Source organism: Ursus americanus, chromosome 6 (assembly GCF_024610735.1).
Source record: "Ursus americanus isolate L20-20 chromosome 6, mUrsAme1.1.p, whole genome shotgun sequence".
Lineage (NCBI taxonomy): Eukaryota > Metazoa > Chordata > Mammalia > Carnivora > Ursidae > Ursus > Ursus americanus.
Window position 1 is genome coordinate 40,836,419 of NC_142132.1, and position 17,768 is coordinate 40,854,186.

The 17,768-nt window shown below is 50.6% G+C and overlaps 1 protein-coding gene across 1 annotated transcript in view; it reads left to right on the plus strand.

The window, feature by feature from the left end:
- Positions 1–14,342, plus strand: part of LOC148109798 (uncharacterized) — a 32,182-nt gene extending 17,840 nt beyond the window's left edge. The window contains exons 8-12 of the mRNA XM_087862955.1: positions 1,284–1,781; positions 3,044–3,082; positions 6,197–6,280; positions 7,213–7,290; positions 10,900–14,342. Of these exons, the coding sequence (XP_087719081.1) occupies positions 1,284–1,781; positions 3,044–3,082; positions 6,197–6,280; positions 7,213–7,290; positions 10,900–11,079 (879 nt within the window). The 3' untranslated portion in view covers positions 11,080–14,342. The remainder of the gene's footprint in view (positions 1–1,283; positions 1,782–3,043; positions 3,083–6,196; positions 6,281–7,212; positions 7,291–10,899) is intronic.
- The last annotated feature ends 3,426 nt before the right edge of the window (positions 14,343–17,768 follow it).

Below are 17,768 nucleotides of genomic sequence, written 5' to 3' on the forward strand. Positions count from 1 at the left end.
ACCAGACTCTAGAAATGGTGCTGACCCTCAGACACCATCTGCCTTCAATCTTGGCACCTCCCCTGGCCCAGGTCTAGTGGTGGGGAGCTCGGGGCTCCATCCTGCATTCTAGCTGGGTAACTGGGAGTGGCAGGGGGCTGTGTGCTAGGAGCCAGAGTCCACGACCTCTGGGACACTGGGACACTCCAAATCCAGGTCCCGGACATAGGGCATCTGGAGGGTAGGACCGGCTGTGGCCCTGTGCAGTCAGGGTGTGTTTCCAGCATATGGATGTAGCTGCTGGTAGAGCTGAACCCACACATGCCCATCACTGGCCCCCAGCCCCAGCCTGCTTAGGGAACACCCCCTGTCATTTTGCAGAGGGCATCAGCCTCCCCTCTGCCTCTGCTACTTTCTCGTGCTCCTCGGCTATCCCTCTCTGCTAACTCTCTCTGACCTTGCTCTCCTGCAGTGGATGGGGAAGCAGCCAGGGCTGTGGGGAGGGCTTGGGACTCAGCTCAGGGACAGGCAGCTCAACTACAGGTGGGAAAGAAGCTGCTGCTCCCAGGTGCCCCCTCCTCAGAGCTCCACGTCACCTGGACCCCTGGCCCAGGGCAGCATGACATGGGCGGCAGAGAGCGTTAGGATGGAGAAGGTGGCTACCTGGCAGGAGGGATGACTGCGCCTAATGGCCACCATCCTAGTGTCCAGTCCCAGCCTGGGAGGGTTCCAGCAGTGCTGACAGTCCTCCGACTGCATCTTCCCTTGTGCGCGGATATGCACTCCTGGATCAGCAGACTCAACTCACCCATTTGCCCATCAGAGTCCCACCAACTACAGCCCACCCTCAGCAGATACATGTAGGAAAGACCTCAGGAGGAGCCACAGCACCATAGGCCCTGACCCTGCCTCTCCCTTCAGCTTCTTTGTCTCCTGGACACAGACCCTTACCCCTCTCCGTCCCCTGCCTCTGGGAAAGCAGACCACTTGGTTTAGGGCAGGGCTGTGCAGTGTGTCAGCCAAGGTGTGCAGTGAGGATTTGCTTTGCCCCACCACAGGTTTTCCACTCCCTTGTCAAATCTCTAGAACTGAGCCTCTGAGCAGGACTACTGGTGCGCTCAGTGGCCCAGGGGTCCACAGTGGCTCTCTGGATATTGTCCTTGTCCTCTAGTCCCTCAGCGCTCCCTGGAGGTGCTCCCATGGGAGCAGGTGGATATGGAGGTGTGGTGTGGGGTACCAGGGTATCCTCCCCTGAAGAGGTCACTCATGCCCACTCTGGTCACTGACATGTCTGGATTTTGCAGGGTGACCCATTAAGGCCCAAGGAACCGCCAAAGAAGACCACAACTCCCACGACGACCACACGGACGACCACGACGCCCACGACGACCACACAGACGACCACGACGCCCACGATGACCACACGGACGACCACGACGACCACACGGACCACCACGACGCCCACGATGACCACACGGACGACCACAAGGATGACAAAAACAACCACACAGACAACCACAACAACCACACGGACAACCACAACGCCCACGACGACCACACGGACGACTACAACGCCCACGACGACCACACGGACGACTACAACAACCACGACACAGATGACCACAGTGTCCACGGTTGTCACACAGGAGACAACTGAGACCACAGTTGTCATACCAGAGACCACAGCGCACGTGGTTGTCACAGAAAAGCCTATCCTTGACAACTCTTTCCTGTACCCAGTGCTCGTCCCAACCGTGCTCATTATCCCAGTGGTGATCTGCTGCATCTGTTGCTGCATGAATGTGAGTGAGCCCTGCCCCCACAGTCTGTGACATGGGCCCTCCCCAAAATACAAGGGATACGAGCCCATTCCTCCCCTCGATTCTGCCTGTGGGTAGGTTCCCATCAGCTCTCAGTTCTTCACATGAGCAATAGAAGCACAGCCTGTCTTCTATTCCCGGGCAGAGATTCAGCCTGTGTCTGAGGGATATCTTGCCTCATGCAGGTCTGGGAGGGGATAGGACATGCCATAGGAGACCGGGCCATAGGAGTGGCCTGTGAGCTGCCATGGCCGGTGGAGAGAAGCCACCTCAGGCCCCAGACACTAGGGAGGTCTCACAGCAGCCAGGCTTCTGGAGCACTCAGGGAGACCAAGCACCTGATGAGGCCTCTGGTGCTGAGGGAAAAAAGGCGGGCCCTGCAGGAGGCACTAAGGGCCCCAAGGGAGAATCCTGCTGGCTGGGAGGATTCCTGACCTCTGGGGCAGCTGAGTCTTGGATACCAGCAAAGATCTCTGCCCTCGTCCAGTGTGTCTGGCCTTCCTTCCTAAGCCATTACTAAGGGCCAGGGCATGCTGGCCACAGAGGGATTGGAATGGAGCTGCCACCAGCCTTGCCCTCAGGAGCTCACAGTCTGTTGTCTGGTCTGGATTGGTACTAGGGGGTGGAGGGGAAACTGTCACCTTCATAGGGTATGGCAAGCAGAGCCCTAGCAAAGGACAGACACTGGCCCCAGAGGAGGCAGGAGGGCAGATGCACTGGCTGCTAGGATTGCAGGGGCATGGGCCAGAGCTGGTGAAAGAAGAGGAGACGGCACATGTGGCAAAGGACAGAGCACAGCTACTGGACATAAGCAGGTCTCATTGCTGTGAGGACAGAAAGCAGGGGTGGGTGCTGCCATCCCGCAGAGGGGACCAGAGAGGGCTGCGGGGACTTGGGAGGTAAGGGAGAGTAACGGGTGAGTTCTCTCGTCTTCATGGGATGGAAGGGCAGCTGTAGAAAACTACCGGCTGGGGTGCCTCTGCCAGGGACCAGGCAGCCTAGTCTGGCTGTCTTCCAATGCACCCTCCAGGGAGGTCCAACCCCCCTTTGATAGCCCAGGACCCTGAAGCTCAGGGCAGTGCAGCTAGTTGGCCAAAGACCCATGGGGAGTGCGTTCATAGATTGACACCCTAAAGCCCACATTCTGTCTACCTGATGCTGAGCAGGGTCCCCTCCTGTCTGCATGATGGACCCAGCTCCCTCCATGCCCTCCAGCCTGTGTTCATGTCTCTTTAACATTCTAGACCAACAACGAGCCACGACCACCAGAGAAAATAGAAATGGTAAGTCATGATTTGGGTCCTGATGCGGTCAGGATACCCAATGCCCACACTGAACTTCACACAGAAGGGCTCCTGCTGCCTGTGGGAGATTTACACCCCCGCCACAGCACCTCCCAGCTACCTGGGCAGAGAGCTGGCAGAAAGAAGAGGCTAAGAAAGAGCCAGGGTAGGGCCTCGAAAGGATTTGGGCCTCATAACACCCTTCCCAAGTATGCAGCTCTGCTGATCCAAGGTCTTTGCCACCGAATTAGCAACTTGAGGTAGCCTGTTTCAGCAAGGGCTGTGCTGCTTATTAAAATAGAGGGACTTTCGGTCAATTTCCAAAGGACTGTTTGAGACACTCAGGTGAACTTTTATTTATTTTCTTTATTATTATGATATGTTAGTCGCCATACAGTACACCATTATCTTTTGATGTAGTGTTCCATGATTCATTGTTCGTGTATAACACACAGTGCTCCATGCAATACGTGCCCTCCTTAATACCCATCTCTGGGCTAGCCCATCCCCCACCCCCATCCCCTCTAAAACCCTCAGTTTGTTTCCCAGGGTCCATAGTCTCTCATGGTTCTTCCCCCCCCTTCATTTTTCCCTTCCTTCTCTTAATGATCCCCTTGTTATTCCTTAAGTTCCACAAATAAGTGAAACCATGTGATAATTGTCTTTCTCTGCTTGATTTGTTTCACTTAGCATAATACCCTCCAGTTCCAGCCATGCTGATGCAAATGTTGGGTAATCATCCTTTCTGATGGCTGAGTAATATTCCATTGTATATATGGACCACATGTTCTTTATATATATATATATATTCTTTTTTTGTTTTGTTTTGGTTTTTTTTTAATGTTTTTTTTATTATATTATGTTAGTCACCATACAGTACATCCCTGGTTTCTGATGTAAAGTTCGATGATTCATTAGTTGTGTATAACACCCAGTGCACCATGCAATACGTGCCCTCCTTACTACCCATCACCAGTCTATCCCATTCCCCCACCCCCTCCCCTCTGAAGCCCTCAGTTTGTTTCTCAGAGTCCATAGTCTCTCATGCTTCATTCCCCCTTCTGATTACCCCACTTTCTTTATCCCTTTCTTCCCCTACCTATCTTCCTAGTTCTTATGTTTCATAGATGAGAGAAATCATATGATAATTGTCTTTCTCTGCTTGACTTATTTCACTTAGCATTATCTCCTCCAGTGCCGTCCATGTTGCAGCAAATGTTGAGAACTCGTTCTTTCTGACAGCTGAGTAATATTCCACTGTACACATGTTCTTTATCCATTCGTCTTTTGAAGGTCATCTCGGCTCCTTCCACAGTTTAGCTATTGTGGACATTGCTGCTATGAAAATTGGGGTGCATATGGCCCTTCTTTTCACTACATCTGTACCTTTGGGGTAAACACCCAGTAGTGCAATGGCTGGGTCATAGGGTAGCTCAATTTTTAACTTTTTAAGGGACCTCCACACTGTTTTCCAAAGTGGCTGCACCAACTTGCATTCCCACCAACAGTGTAAGAGGGTTCCCCTTTATCCACATCCTCTCCAACATTTTTTGTTTCTTGCCTTGTCAATTTTTGCCATTCTAACTGGAGTAAGGTAGTATATCAATGTGGTTTTGATTTGAATTTCCCTGATGGCTAATGATTTTGAACACTTTTTCATGTGTCTGTTAGCCATTTGTAAGTCTTCATTGGAAAACTGTCTGTTCGTATCTTCTGCCCACTTTTTTATTTGATTATTTATTTTTTGGGTGTTGAGATTGAGAAGTTCTTTATAGATCTTGAATACTAGCCCTTTAGCTGAAGTGCATTTGCAAATGTCTTCTCCCATTCCGTGGGTTGCCTCTTTGTTTTGTTGATTGTTTCCTTTGCTCTGCGGAAGCTTTTTATCTTGAGGAAGTCCCAAAAGTTAATTTTTGCTTTTCTTTCCCTTGCCTTTGGAGATGTGTCATGAAAGAGGTTGCTGTGGCCGATGTTGAAGAGGTTACTGCTTATGTTCTCCTCTAGGATTTTGATGGATTCCTGTCTCACATCGAGGTCTTTCATCGATTTATAGTTTATCTTTGTGTATGGTATGAGAGAATGGTCCAGTTTCATTCTTCTGTATATAGCTGTCCAATTTTCCCAGCACCATTTATTGAAGAGACTGTCTTTTTTCCATTGGATGTTTTTTCATGCTTTTTCGAAGATTAGTTGACCATAAATTAGAGGGTTTATTTCTGGAGTCTCTATTCTGTTCCATTGATCTATATGTCTGTTTTTGTGCCAATACTATGCTGTCTTGGTAATCACATCTTTGTGGTATAGATTGAAATCAGGCAACATGATGGCTTCAGCTTTGTTTTTCTTTGTCAACATTTCCTTTAGAAAAGGAGCCTTATTTTCAAAATTTGGTCCTGTGGCCGGGATCTGATGTATGTTGGGCTGCATGTCATTGATCTCCATCCCGGTCCTCTGGCAGGGCCAGGGGATGGCTGGGGTTGGACTCTAGGGACTTGCGGGGCTGGGGAGGTTGGAGGGCGTCTTACCCGGCATTGAGCTGTGAGGCAGGCCCAGCCCAGATGAGCACAGAGAGCCAGGGTCAGGGGACGAGGCTGTAGATCCCCCAGGGTGGGGGCCCAAATCAGGTCCCAGAAGACGGAGTTATGTGGGGACATGGTGTCCTAAACAGGGGTACCTGAGCCTGAGAGCTGGTGGAAACAGGCCTCACTGCCTGGGCTGTACAGGGACTGGGTGTAGTGCCACCTGCTGAGAACGGATCTGCCAGGGTCAGGGGAGGCCAGCCCTGTCCCCGGCAAACGCTCCCACCTGGACAGCCCTCTTGTACGCTGCACAGCCCAAAACCGGATTCTCCACCAAGGCCAGCCCCAGGAGACCAAAGGGACAGGATAGTGTTTGTTGGCCTTTGGGGAAATGCCCTCTATGCAAATATATCGAGTTTGCTTGTTTTTCCATGGGGAAACTGTCACAGGACAGTGTGCTCCTCATTTGTCCTCAAAATCTCCTAGTGGTGCACTTTTGCTGAGAGGCAACTGACAGGTGCTGGTGCAGCACATGTCATATGTCTGTCCCCAAGAGCTGCCAGAAAGAAAAGTAAACTGTGCTTTCTCTTCCTAGGAGTCAGAGACCTGTATACACACATGCACCACAGTGATTGTCCCTTGTTGTTCGTACCAGGAAGACAACATGAGACGCCTAGAGGTAAGAAGAGCATTAGGGAGGGTTCTGTGACCTCCAGGCTAGGCTGAGGAAGAAAAGGGAGAAGCTGTTCAGGGCCCACGTGAACCGTGGCTTTCAGGGAGATGAACTTTATGGAAACTGACGTTGATCCCTTGGCACTCAAGAAAAGGCAGGGGCCATCCCAATCCCCCAGCCCAGGAGAGAACAAAAAGTGAGGGCTCCTGCCAACACCACCACCACGTGGGGCCCAGCACTAGGGTCTCTCCCGTCAACACGGGCCCAGGTTTGCAGAAGCTGGTAGCTGGGTACAGCTCACCAGTCCCGGGCTCTCTCAGAGCTTGACAGCAACTCCAGCAGTGGGTTCAGTTTCACCAGCCAGCAGGTGGATAAGGAAACACAAGCTCAATCAGAAGCTGGCTCCCTCGGGTCAGAAACTAAATTTTTTACAGGAGAATTCTGAGCAAGGTCTGTTCGCTATTAAAACTATCCAGAAATGCCAGTGGCTCCTGCGAGCCTTGTATGAGTCTGCTCAGCAGACTGAGGGACTGAGCTAACTACATTGTCCTTGGGGCCCAGTGGCATGGAGGGACCAGGGCGTCGTGGAGGAGGAGGCCTGAAGGAAATGTCCTTACCCCAGGACATGCTAGGCCTCACCCAGTGAGGGAGCACCCAACCCTGCAGGGGGTGTGAGGACAGGGATGGGGAGGCCCCAGGCAGCCCAGCATGAGGAAGACATGTTCCAGATTCCAAAGCAATCTGTTATGTACAGTGACACTCCTGCCCCAAAACACACAAGGCAACTAGGCCCCTGCCACAGGGACAGGCTGCAGTGCTACGTCAGTGTGTTCCTGGAGACAGAGATATCTGGGACCACCTCAAGCCACAGAGGACTCTACCCTTTGGAGGTGACTGCCATGCCTTAGAGCTTCCTCACGGCCACATCTGCTTTTCAGGGCAAACTGGATACCTTGTGTGACTTTGTTCAAAGCTGCAACCAGCTGCCATTGATGTGGTGTCAGCCTAGGGATGAGGTAAGCAGGGGCACGGGGATGCTCCCCATGGGCAAGGAGGCCGTTGCTCTTTGCCCTTGACAGTTGCACTCAGGGACTGTGGGTCAGAGATTGTGTCTAGGCATCTGCCAGAGAGGATGCCAAGACTTGGAGAAGTGGTGCTCATGACCCTCCCAGGGAGATCCTGGGTGTGGTGCCTGCATTTTCATGCATACCCTCTCCAGAACAACAGGAAACTTTCTTATGGGCAGTGTGACCCAGCACCTCCAAACTTAAGTCAAAGAATCTGTAGAGGCAGGCCAGCCCGAGAGTTTTCCTGGCCCCTACCCATCATCCGTCCCCACTGAGCTCCCCCCACCGGGGGTCTGCGGGCTGCCCCCATCCACTGAGACTCTTCTGCCAGGACTGGTGGAGGGCACGGTGACACCCCCATGGGGTTGGCCAACACTGACTGCTTTTACCAGGTAGCAGAGTTCCTCCTTATGTCATTGCCTGTGACAACGGGGAGAAGCCAGCTTGTTACAGGTGTCCTCCATGGAATTGAATAGTAGTGACAGCTCATTGTTGTAAGTTCCTCCTGTGGGCCACCTGCCAGTCTAAGAACTTTGCATATTTCACTATTTAATCCTGCCAGTAACTCTACCTGCAAGTACTACCAATATGCCCAATTTACCAAGGGGGGAGCTAAGGCTCAGAGAGGCCTAGTGACTTGCCCCATGTCACAAAGCCTGGGAGTGGCAGAGCTGGACTTGAACCCAGGGCCTGGCTCCCCTCTTCTCCCTGCCCTGCCCCCTGAAGGTCAGCATCATGATCTCATGACAGTTACCTCACAAACCACCACAGGGCTCAGACCTACGCCCACCAAGAGCATGCTCCTGGCTCACCTGACTTCCCGGTACTCAGACCCTTCGCTCAGACTGGCCCAGGTGCCTGGAGGACATTGTAGTCCCCAGTAGCTCTAGTGAGGGCTGCATTAGGCACTTCTTTGGATCAGGCAAGCATGGCTCTCCCTCGGGGGAAGATGAGCATTTCGGAGTCCTGCGCGGGCTTGAGGGGCTCAGGACACCGCTGTGGAGATACCCCTGATGCACGCTGACACCCAGCAGGGCCACTATCTTGTGTCAGAGGGGCCGCGGCTCCTCTGAGACTGGGCTCCCGACTTTAGGTCTGAACAGTGCTCTCAGTCCCAGCCATGCTCGCACAGAAGCCCCTTCTCCATCTGATTCTCCTGGAGCCTCTCCCTAGAACCACAGCCCCATGATGGTCACTTGAGCACCACACCAGGCCTGTGCCCCCAACCCACCCAGCAGTGATCACTCAGGGCAGAGGGACAGAGCAAGACATGGAGGGAGGCCTGAGATCAGATGGAGGACAAGGGAGGGATACCAGAAAGGGCCGACCTACCCGTCCAGGTGAGGGCAGGGTGCTGAGTCACCTTCCAAAATGGTCACTTTCCCAAGACCCCAGTTGGAGGGTGGCAGAATTCAGACTCACGCATTGTGGGGCACTTACAGCTGCCCACGGCTCTGCCAGACCCCTGCCATGCCGGCTCTAGGGTTGACCCAGTCCTCTCCGGAGCCAGGAGGGACACTGTCTGTGTGATGTCGATGGCTAAACACCATACGAGAGGTCAGGAAAGGAACAGAGGCCACCCAGAGAGCAAGATCGTCCCCCAGGGCTGTCTGAAGTCAATCCACTCCTTCTGAGCAGATCTGGGAGCCCATAATTAGGCCCTCTTGGAGTGAGGGAGCTTCCCACAGTCCCCTCTCATCTGAAACTGAGGGTCAAAGCCTGCCCAGGGCCACTAAGGCAATAGACACCTGGGCTGGAAGAGGCACTCCCTCTCCTGCCAGCACACATCATCTGTGGATGAGACCCTCATCTTATCGTGGCCTACGTCCCTGGGAGAACACGCACAACACTGCTGCGTGATGGCAGGGAATGGTGTGCACGATCTGAAGACTCAGCACAAACCCTAAACCCTGAACCCTGAACCCTGAACGGGGCTGTGCTCTGTGGGCTCAGTCTGCTCTTTCCTCCAGTGTTGTGAATGACTATGTGTTTCCTGTCAGTCCTCTGGTGGGTGAGGGTACTACTTTCCTGGGGCTGCTCTAACAGTGTCATAAACATAGCATGTGAAAACAACAGGTTTTCATTTCTAGAGTCCTCAGAGCTCTGGAGGCTGGAAGTGTGAAACAGATTTTCCTGAGCAGAAATCCATTTCTTGCCAGGACTACCCAGACCTGGACGGTCTGGCTAGAGACAATCCCTTTCCTGCCTTTTGCACTTCTAGAACTGCATTCCCAGGGTTCTCTGGCTCCTGGCCCCTTCCTCCATCTATATGCCAGCAGAGCAGCACCTTGAATCTCCCTCTGCTTCACCCATCCCGTCACCTTCTCTCCTGTGGGTAGGTCTCCCTCTTCCAGGAACCTGAGCTGGCCTGTGAGCCCATTCTGATAACCCAGGATAATCTCCTCATCTCAAGGTCCTTCATCACATCTCAAAGATCCTTTTCCAGTGTAACCCAAAACAGCCACAGGTCCCAAAGACCAGGACCTGGATATTTTGTCAGGGCCGTTATTCAAGTTAGCACAGCAAGCCAATGACCTAGAAGCTCCTTTGAGAGCAGGGACTGTCCTATCTGGCACTTTGCACTTCGTGTGGCACGTAATGAGCAGAAGGTCATGGGAACCTGGAGGTACAAGTGTGCATGGTGTGTGGGGGAGTGGAAGGACCACACTAAGGAAGGGCCACGCCCAGAGGCTTTACCCACTCAGTGTTCCTCGAGGTGTGGCTTCCTTGCTATGCCAGTAGGCTTGTTTGAATTAAAGCCAGACCCTGTGGTCTTAGAAGAACTGCTCCCTGGAGGGGAGCTGGGTATCTGGGAAAGGCCCACATGGTCTCCCTCCTCTCAGATGTGCTGCCTGCAGAAGATGCAGGCCCTTTCTTATCCACTCTCTGTATCTCCTGGAGCTAGAGGGGCCAGGGATGCTGTCAGATGGCCAGGGTGCAACACCGCCCCCCCCCCCCCCGGCTTATCTGAGCCATTCGGCTGGGAGTCCTCAGCTGATTTGCGGCTAATGGTAGGAGGGGATGACGGTAAACCAGGGGCAGATTTCACACTCCTGAAGCATCTATATTGTTCTCTTCCCAAGCCAAGAAGTTTGGGTTTACTGCTGCCTTCACAGCCCATCCCATCCAAGGGTGCCCCCAGCTGCCCTTGCCCTGGGGGCCCAGAATCTGGCCTCAGGGTTGTGGTGAGAACTCAACCCTTCAGCACACATTCACTGAAAGAACCTGGGCAAAGCAGTCAGGCTTTGTTCTCATTCCTGAGGCCCCCAGGCCAGGGGGAAGCAGATGAGTTCCAAACCAGAACAGAGGGAGTCCAGAGTCTCAACACTGGGGCTGCCTGGGGGAGGCAGGGTAGATTTCCAACACCTAAACTGAGTCTTGAAATAGCAGCCCAGCCTCGAGGCCAGCAACCAGGGAGAGGAAGGGTATCAAAAGGTCCTACCATGTTGGTCTTGATGGGCCGTGAGGCTGAACCCCCTTGAGCCAAGGACACCAAAGCTTTCTGGTTCCATCTCCAGTACCTTCTCGGTGACTTTCTCTCTCTTCTCTTCCTACCAGGGTCCCCTCTGCAGGCAGTTGCTCTGCCTTCCACCCAACCAGGGATGCTTCCCCTTCAATAGCAGCTGCTCAGGGTGCCAACAGCCCCCAACAATATACTCCAAGCCACCCTCCATGATGCTGCCATTGATGTCTCCCCAGGCACGCTGCAGAACTACTTTGTCACTCCCACCCCCATAGTCCAGCCTCTAAAGCCCCCAAAACCCAAGACTGGTAACAGCCCTGTGTGTACTGAATTGGCCATATAGAGAATCTTCACATATGGTCAAAAGAGTTAGAATTGTTGGTAATGAACAAGAGAGTTTGTTACCTGGTGAGCATCACTCCAGTGTCTGAGATGTATCCACAGTGTTCCTGCCAGGACAAAGCTTCCTGGTGTCTTATGGATGCAGACATGAATGTCTCCCACTCCCCACAGGTTGGTCTTCATCTGTCATGAAAGGCTTGTATGTATGGGGTGTAGGCCAAATTTCTTATTTGGATAAAGCCCAAAACGTCTTCGAAATATGAATACAACCTCTTTCCACACTCACTAACAGTTTTAATCTCTTGGGCAATTTAACTTAATATCCCAGCACTTTAGGGACACATCATTTGAAATTGGAAGAACAAAAATTAAAAGGAATTACCTCTATCAATTTTATTATTCAAATCTTAATTATAATAATGGGACCAACAGAAGGAGGAGAAAGGAAGGGAGCTAATATAATAATAATAATAATAATAATAAGGAGGAGGAGGAGAAGAATAGAGGAGACGGGGGTACTGAACTGGCTGGGGACCTCTGGCATGACCGAGCTCCCTGAGGGTCACCTCTCTCTCATGCATCAGCTCTGCTGGGCTAAGGTCACTCTGGCAAGTGCAAACAATGTCCAACAACACTCTGGGACACATCTCACTGGTGCACTCTGTCTGTGACATTGCCAGATGGAAGCCTCTCGAAGGGGAAAATGATGTGTGTCTGACGTGGCCGGTCCCCAGTGAACCTGTGCCAGCTCCTGATGCTCATCTCTTCCTGTCAAACGACTCACAGGCCCTTTCCCAGGGTCAACATCAGACTCTGGGTCATCCAGCTCCAAGCTTCATGCACCTGTCCTGTGATCCACCTCTCAGATGACCTGTGCAGATGCATGATGTCATCTCTGAGGTCACATCATGCCCTGGCCAGTGAGTTCTTGGTCAGGACACCACATGCATGGCTGCTTGGTGCTGCCTCGCTCCTTCATCCTTCCTGTGTGGACCTACCAACTCCCTTTGCAACTGGAGGATGGTTCTCTGCCAGACATTCAGGGAATCTATGTACCCCTTGTTCTCCTTGCTACCATGCAATATTAAGCGACCCTTGGCTGTTCCTCAATAGCCTCAATTCATTCTGAGCTCTCACTCCCTGACACGATCTGCTCATCCTCATCACTCTGTTGTGTGTGTCCTAAGAAGGGTTCTCTTGTCCTCCTTGGATCTTTTCAGTCTGAGCTTAGCAAGAAACTCCGTGAGCCACACAGACATCTTTCAGTACCACCTCGCGGTCTTCCTATTGAAAGGACCTGATTTCCATCCCAGACTCTCCAACATTTCTGAGCCCTTAGGTCATGGGATTATAAGTGATGATCTTTGAAACCTTCTGAATCTGAGCTCCCCAAGTGGACATGGTGTCTGATCATATCCATCCTTCCCTATCATACAAGATACTTCCCCCTCACACTCTCAACCTTCCTGAGCCACCAGTGAGGATTCCACTGACTAACACAAGAAGGGCTACATTCTTGGAGATGAAGCCTCACCTACCTCCCAGTGTTACAAACACATGTGTCTTTGTGTATTACCCATTTCCAGGGCACCGAGTGCAGACTGTGATCATTCTTTCACTTGGCCACAAACTATTCATACTATGACCAGGCCACCCCATATAAACATCAAGCTTTATATTACATAGAGGATAAGTGCATGGGCTCTCATATCAGATGCCTCGACCCAGCCCAACTCTGCTCTCACCAATCCTGTGACCATGGGCAAGGTGTTGATCCTCTCTCTGCCTGTTTTCTCATCTAAAAAAGGACCTTTCTAAAACAGGATGACCTTGGAGCCTACTTCATCAGGTGGTTGGTAAAGCTTAGATAGATTAAGGTATGTGAAGTGTTAAAGAGCCTGGCTCAATAAATGTTAAGTAGCATTAATTTATTCATTATTGTCACAGGAGTGCAAAAGTAAGAGTCAACCTCCTGGCTGCCTTTCCTCTACTCCTGCGCTCCCAGGAACCAGTGCACAATAGTGTTTAATGAGTGACCAAATGCCCTGTCTGTTTTCTTCCTTCCCCCTTCATTCACAAAAGAAAGAACTTTCAGTAAACAACTGGGTGACCTCCTTTCCCTGAGGTATCTGAAGGTACTCTCCAACCTCTGTCAGCTGGCCAGCCTCCAGCCTTTCCAAGCTGCATCTCACTCAGAAACTGGATCTTAGTCAGTGATACCATTTAGACCACCAGCTAGTATCCTCCTGTGTCTGACTTCCTCTTTAGCTAAAACAACCAAGAGCAGATAGTATCGCCTGTGCTCTAGTCCTTTGGTTTCCCTAGACCTGGGAGATGTTTCTCAGGCCATTCTGGCAGAGTCCAGAGGATAATTATCTATCCACCTCTTCTACATATGGATTGTGACATCCTGGGTCTTCCTGAACGGGAAATACACATGCATCCTCCCAGCCCTGGAATCCTGAGAAAATTAAAAACTGGAGAGCTATCCAGGCTTTCCTGGAGGCTGGCTGCTGATGCCATGGAGCTGGGAGAGAAGAGGTCTTCCCAGCCAAACCCCATAGGCTCTATGTCCAGCTCCGTCTATATCCCTTCAGCCGCAATGCCTGCTGCGTTCAAGCAAAACCAAATGAAGGATTCCCAGGATGCAGCCAGACACCAGGCCCATATCGCGGTCGGCTGGAGTCCTAACACAACTTGGCCATGTAGACCAATCCCAGTGGCGGCCTTCCGGGGAAAGTCCGTGCCTTGTATATCAAACCGCTCAGCCAGACTCCTCCTGATGCCAGTAATAGCATCATCTACCACAAAGGGGAGATACAGCCTACTAAAAGAAGGAAACGAAACTGAAAAGCATTGCAGCTCAACACAAAACCTTGAAAAAATCTTTTTATTGTGGTTATCTGTTTTAAAGAAAAGTTATCATTCCTGGATTTCTGAAAAAGAAATCTGCTAAGCAAAGCAGACATGATGGTTTTAAATCATTGGCAAAGCATCCCTTTCATCCCACCCCTCCAGAGTCCTGACACACTGGAAGTCAGCGGTACCATGACTTAAAACTCAATTTAACTCTTCAATGCAGAAAACAACCTCACGAATCAAAGCTCCATGCGTACACTTAAGAATTTGTCCAATGCTCTTTGGTTTAAAATGAAAAATTCTTTCAATAAACACACTGCAATCCTCTTCCATCATATTTCATTTTTGTTTGTGTGATTTAAGTAATGTCACCTTTGCTTTCCCATAACAACTGAAAAGTCAAATAAACTGAAATACCATTAAAAATCATAATAAACCAAAAGGTTAAATTATTTATTTAAAAAACCCTCTGTGATAGGTGGTAATTAATAGCTTTAAAAATAAACAAGTTTATATATATATAAACGTATGCATATATAAACATACATAAACATATATACATATATAAACACATAAACATACATATATAAACATATATAAACATACATATATATAAACATATATATGGTGTGTATGTATGTTTGAACATACAGCTGTATGTCATAAAAATATCATAAAACAATGAAATCACGTCTCCTACAAATTCACATTTTTAACAAGAAGCAAAACATTGCTTTACTATATACAATACTTCTACTTTATTTCCCCCAAATGAATCAGGTTTATTTTTCTAGATTTCTTCACTTAGTATGTGTCTAAGACAACCTTTGATACTAAGATGAGGATATTTTCAACTGTGGTCCCACCTAATGCACACCAAAACACTAATCTTAAATGCACAATAATTGCTATAAAATAATTGCTATAAAATGCCTGTCTGATTCAGCATAATTATGTAACTTAAATTCTGCACATCAGCACATCGGCAAGTGTCTATTTCAGAAATATACAGTTCATTTCGTATTTTAACTCTCACTGAATGGTTTCACATGCTAAGCCCTGACCTCTCTATTGTCTTCCCACAAGTAAGCTCTGAATTCCACCCCTTCCCTCCCTATCAACCTGGCCTTAACACTATTTCCAGGGAAGGATGGTGTGGGCCCCAATGTCCCCTAAAGGTTTCTGCATGATTGCTTCCTGCTGTGCTGTCTCTGCCTATTACTACAGGCAAATGCCAAGAAAACGATTCAACGATTCCACGATTCCATGATTGTTTTCTTCCAGCTCACCCTAAATCTCAGATATTTATAACTAGATCATTTATGTATTTTTTCCAAAACAGGCACTGAATGCCCAAATCTTTGGCTGTAATCTGTTGGAGATAGGATCTGGGACAGATGCACCATTATTACCCTAGCGCCCAGCACAAGCTCTGGCTGAGTGTAACAGAGCAACAGGGGATGAGAGGATGGGTGGAGAGATGGAATGACTGAAAAGAACTGCAGCCCTAAAAGTCATCCTAGGAGAAAAAAATCAAAAGACAGGATTCTTGGGGCAGGGTGGGGGTGGGGCGAAGGAGAAGACCAAGAGAGACAGAGTAGGAAAAAGAGAAGGGGTAGGACAGGGAAAATAGGTAATGAAGAAGAGACAGGCAAGAAAAAGTGAGACAGACGATGGAGAAAAACAGGAAGAGACAAGGAGACAAAAGACAGAGGCAGAAGGCAGGGACTGGGGGGCACGGGGAGAAAATAAAAGGGGGGCGAGATGAAGGAAGCTGGTGCCCAAGGGGATTAAAGAACCCGGCCATCAAGGGCAGGACTGCGCACTCTGCCCTGGGCAAAGGCCAGCAGAAGTGGGATGAACCGCGCCCCCCACGTCCACTCGCAGCCCGTCCCGGGGGCAGGACGGCGCGTCTCACCTCGGCTCCCCCGCTGCGCTGGCGGCCCCGACCGCTTCCAGGTCCGGTGGCACCACACACCAGTCGGAACCTGGCGCGCGAACCCCGGGGCCGGCCGGACCCCGCCCCCCCGGACTGCTCCCGCCTCCGGGGCGGGGCCTCGGGCAGCCCCCCTCCCACCCGCCCCTTCCGGGAGGGGCCTGCGAGTCAACGCGACCCGCCGAGAGGGGAGGTGGGTGCGAGCCACGCGCGCCGGGCTCCGCAAACGCCGGCCCGCCGCCAGCTGACGCGGCCTTTGCTCGGCGCCAGGCCGCGGCGGGGCTGAGGGGGAGCGTCCCGGCGCTGGCGCCACACCGAGCGAAAAGCTCCCGCGCCTTGGGAGGTGGCGCCTGGGCCACGCGGAGCCGCCCCGGCCGCTGCTCGCCCGCCCTCGACGCCACGGCTTCTCCTGGGGCCCGCGGGGATCGTCCCCGCGTCCGGGCAGGTCTTCCCCCTGCCGGCTGAGCCGCCACGGACACTGCACCTTTGTGGCGCCGCGAGAACCTCCCAAACTTCCGTGGAACTGTCCGTCTGCCTCGCTGCCTCCTCAGCGGGGAGATGGCAGCACTGCGCCAGACCACGGTGAGTTCCGTGACCTCGCAGAAAGCAAAGGTGTCAGGGAACCTAAGGCCCCACGGAGGGTGGCACGGACGAGGGTCCGAAGACGCGCCGGGCGGCGGGAGGGAATGGCTTCTGAGCGGGAGGCATTCATGACAGGGCTCGGATGAGCTCCTTGTGACAGGTGAGAAGAGATGGCAGAGGGTCTCAGGTCACCAGAATTGGTGCGATGGCAGCCAGATGTGAGGGCCCCATTGCTGGAGCACAGAGGGAGTGCAGAGCAGATTAGACTGAGGAAGGGAGGTCCTTGAGGGACCTAAAGGGAAACCAGCCCCTAGTCCCTGCTCCTTCCTGCCTCCAGTCACTCAGTCAAGGTCTGGATGCCCTTGGGGGGCAGGGGATGCAGGGACAGAAGGTGACAGGCTCTGTGCTTTTCCTCAGGTTTTGGAGCAGCTATTACACAAATAAGGTTGTAAAGAAAAAAAATTATGGTAAATCTGAGGGGGGAAAAGCTGGGTCAGAACATACATTAGAAGATCCGCAAAGCAAAACTTTTCTTTTGGGGAATATGGAAACGAGACATCAAATTCCTAACGTGAGCATTTATATAGCTGTAGTGAAAGAGAAGCTTGGAGGAAAATTTGTAGCCAAAAATGGTTATGTTGGGGGGAAAATGGTGAAAATAAATGAGTTAATAATTAACCTAAAATATTTGAAAAGGAATACTAAAATGAAACCCAAAGAAAATGAAAGGGAGAATATTTTAGAGAAAAAATAAATACAACAAAAAACACTAAAACAATAAAACAAAGCCAAAAGTTATTTGAAAAGATTATTAATATAGATAATATGCTAATGAAATTGATTATAAAACAAGACAGTGCTTCCCAATGTTTATTATTATTATTTTACCTCCCCCAGAAGCTTTTTAAAGTTTTTTCCTTCACAGACCCCCATGAAATTTTAATACCAAGAATTTACTGTATATTTCTTTATGTACTGTGCTTTATAATTAAAAGTCAAAAGACTAATTTTCACCCCCTTGGGGCAATATGCTCCCTGTTGTGAATGCAATAAATAAGGAAAGACACAAGTAATACTAGCAAGTCAAAAGATATAACTACAGATAGAGCAGAAATATAAAACTCAAACATATTCTGAACAACTTTATACCAATATATGGAAACAAATGTCCAAATTCCTAGAAAAAAGGGTACCTAAATGACTGATAAAAGAAATACAAGCACAAAATAATCCAGTGTGTTCGCC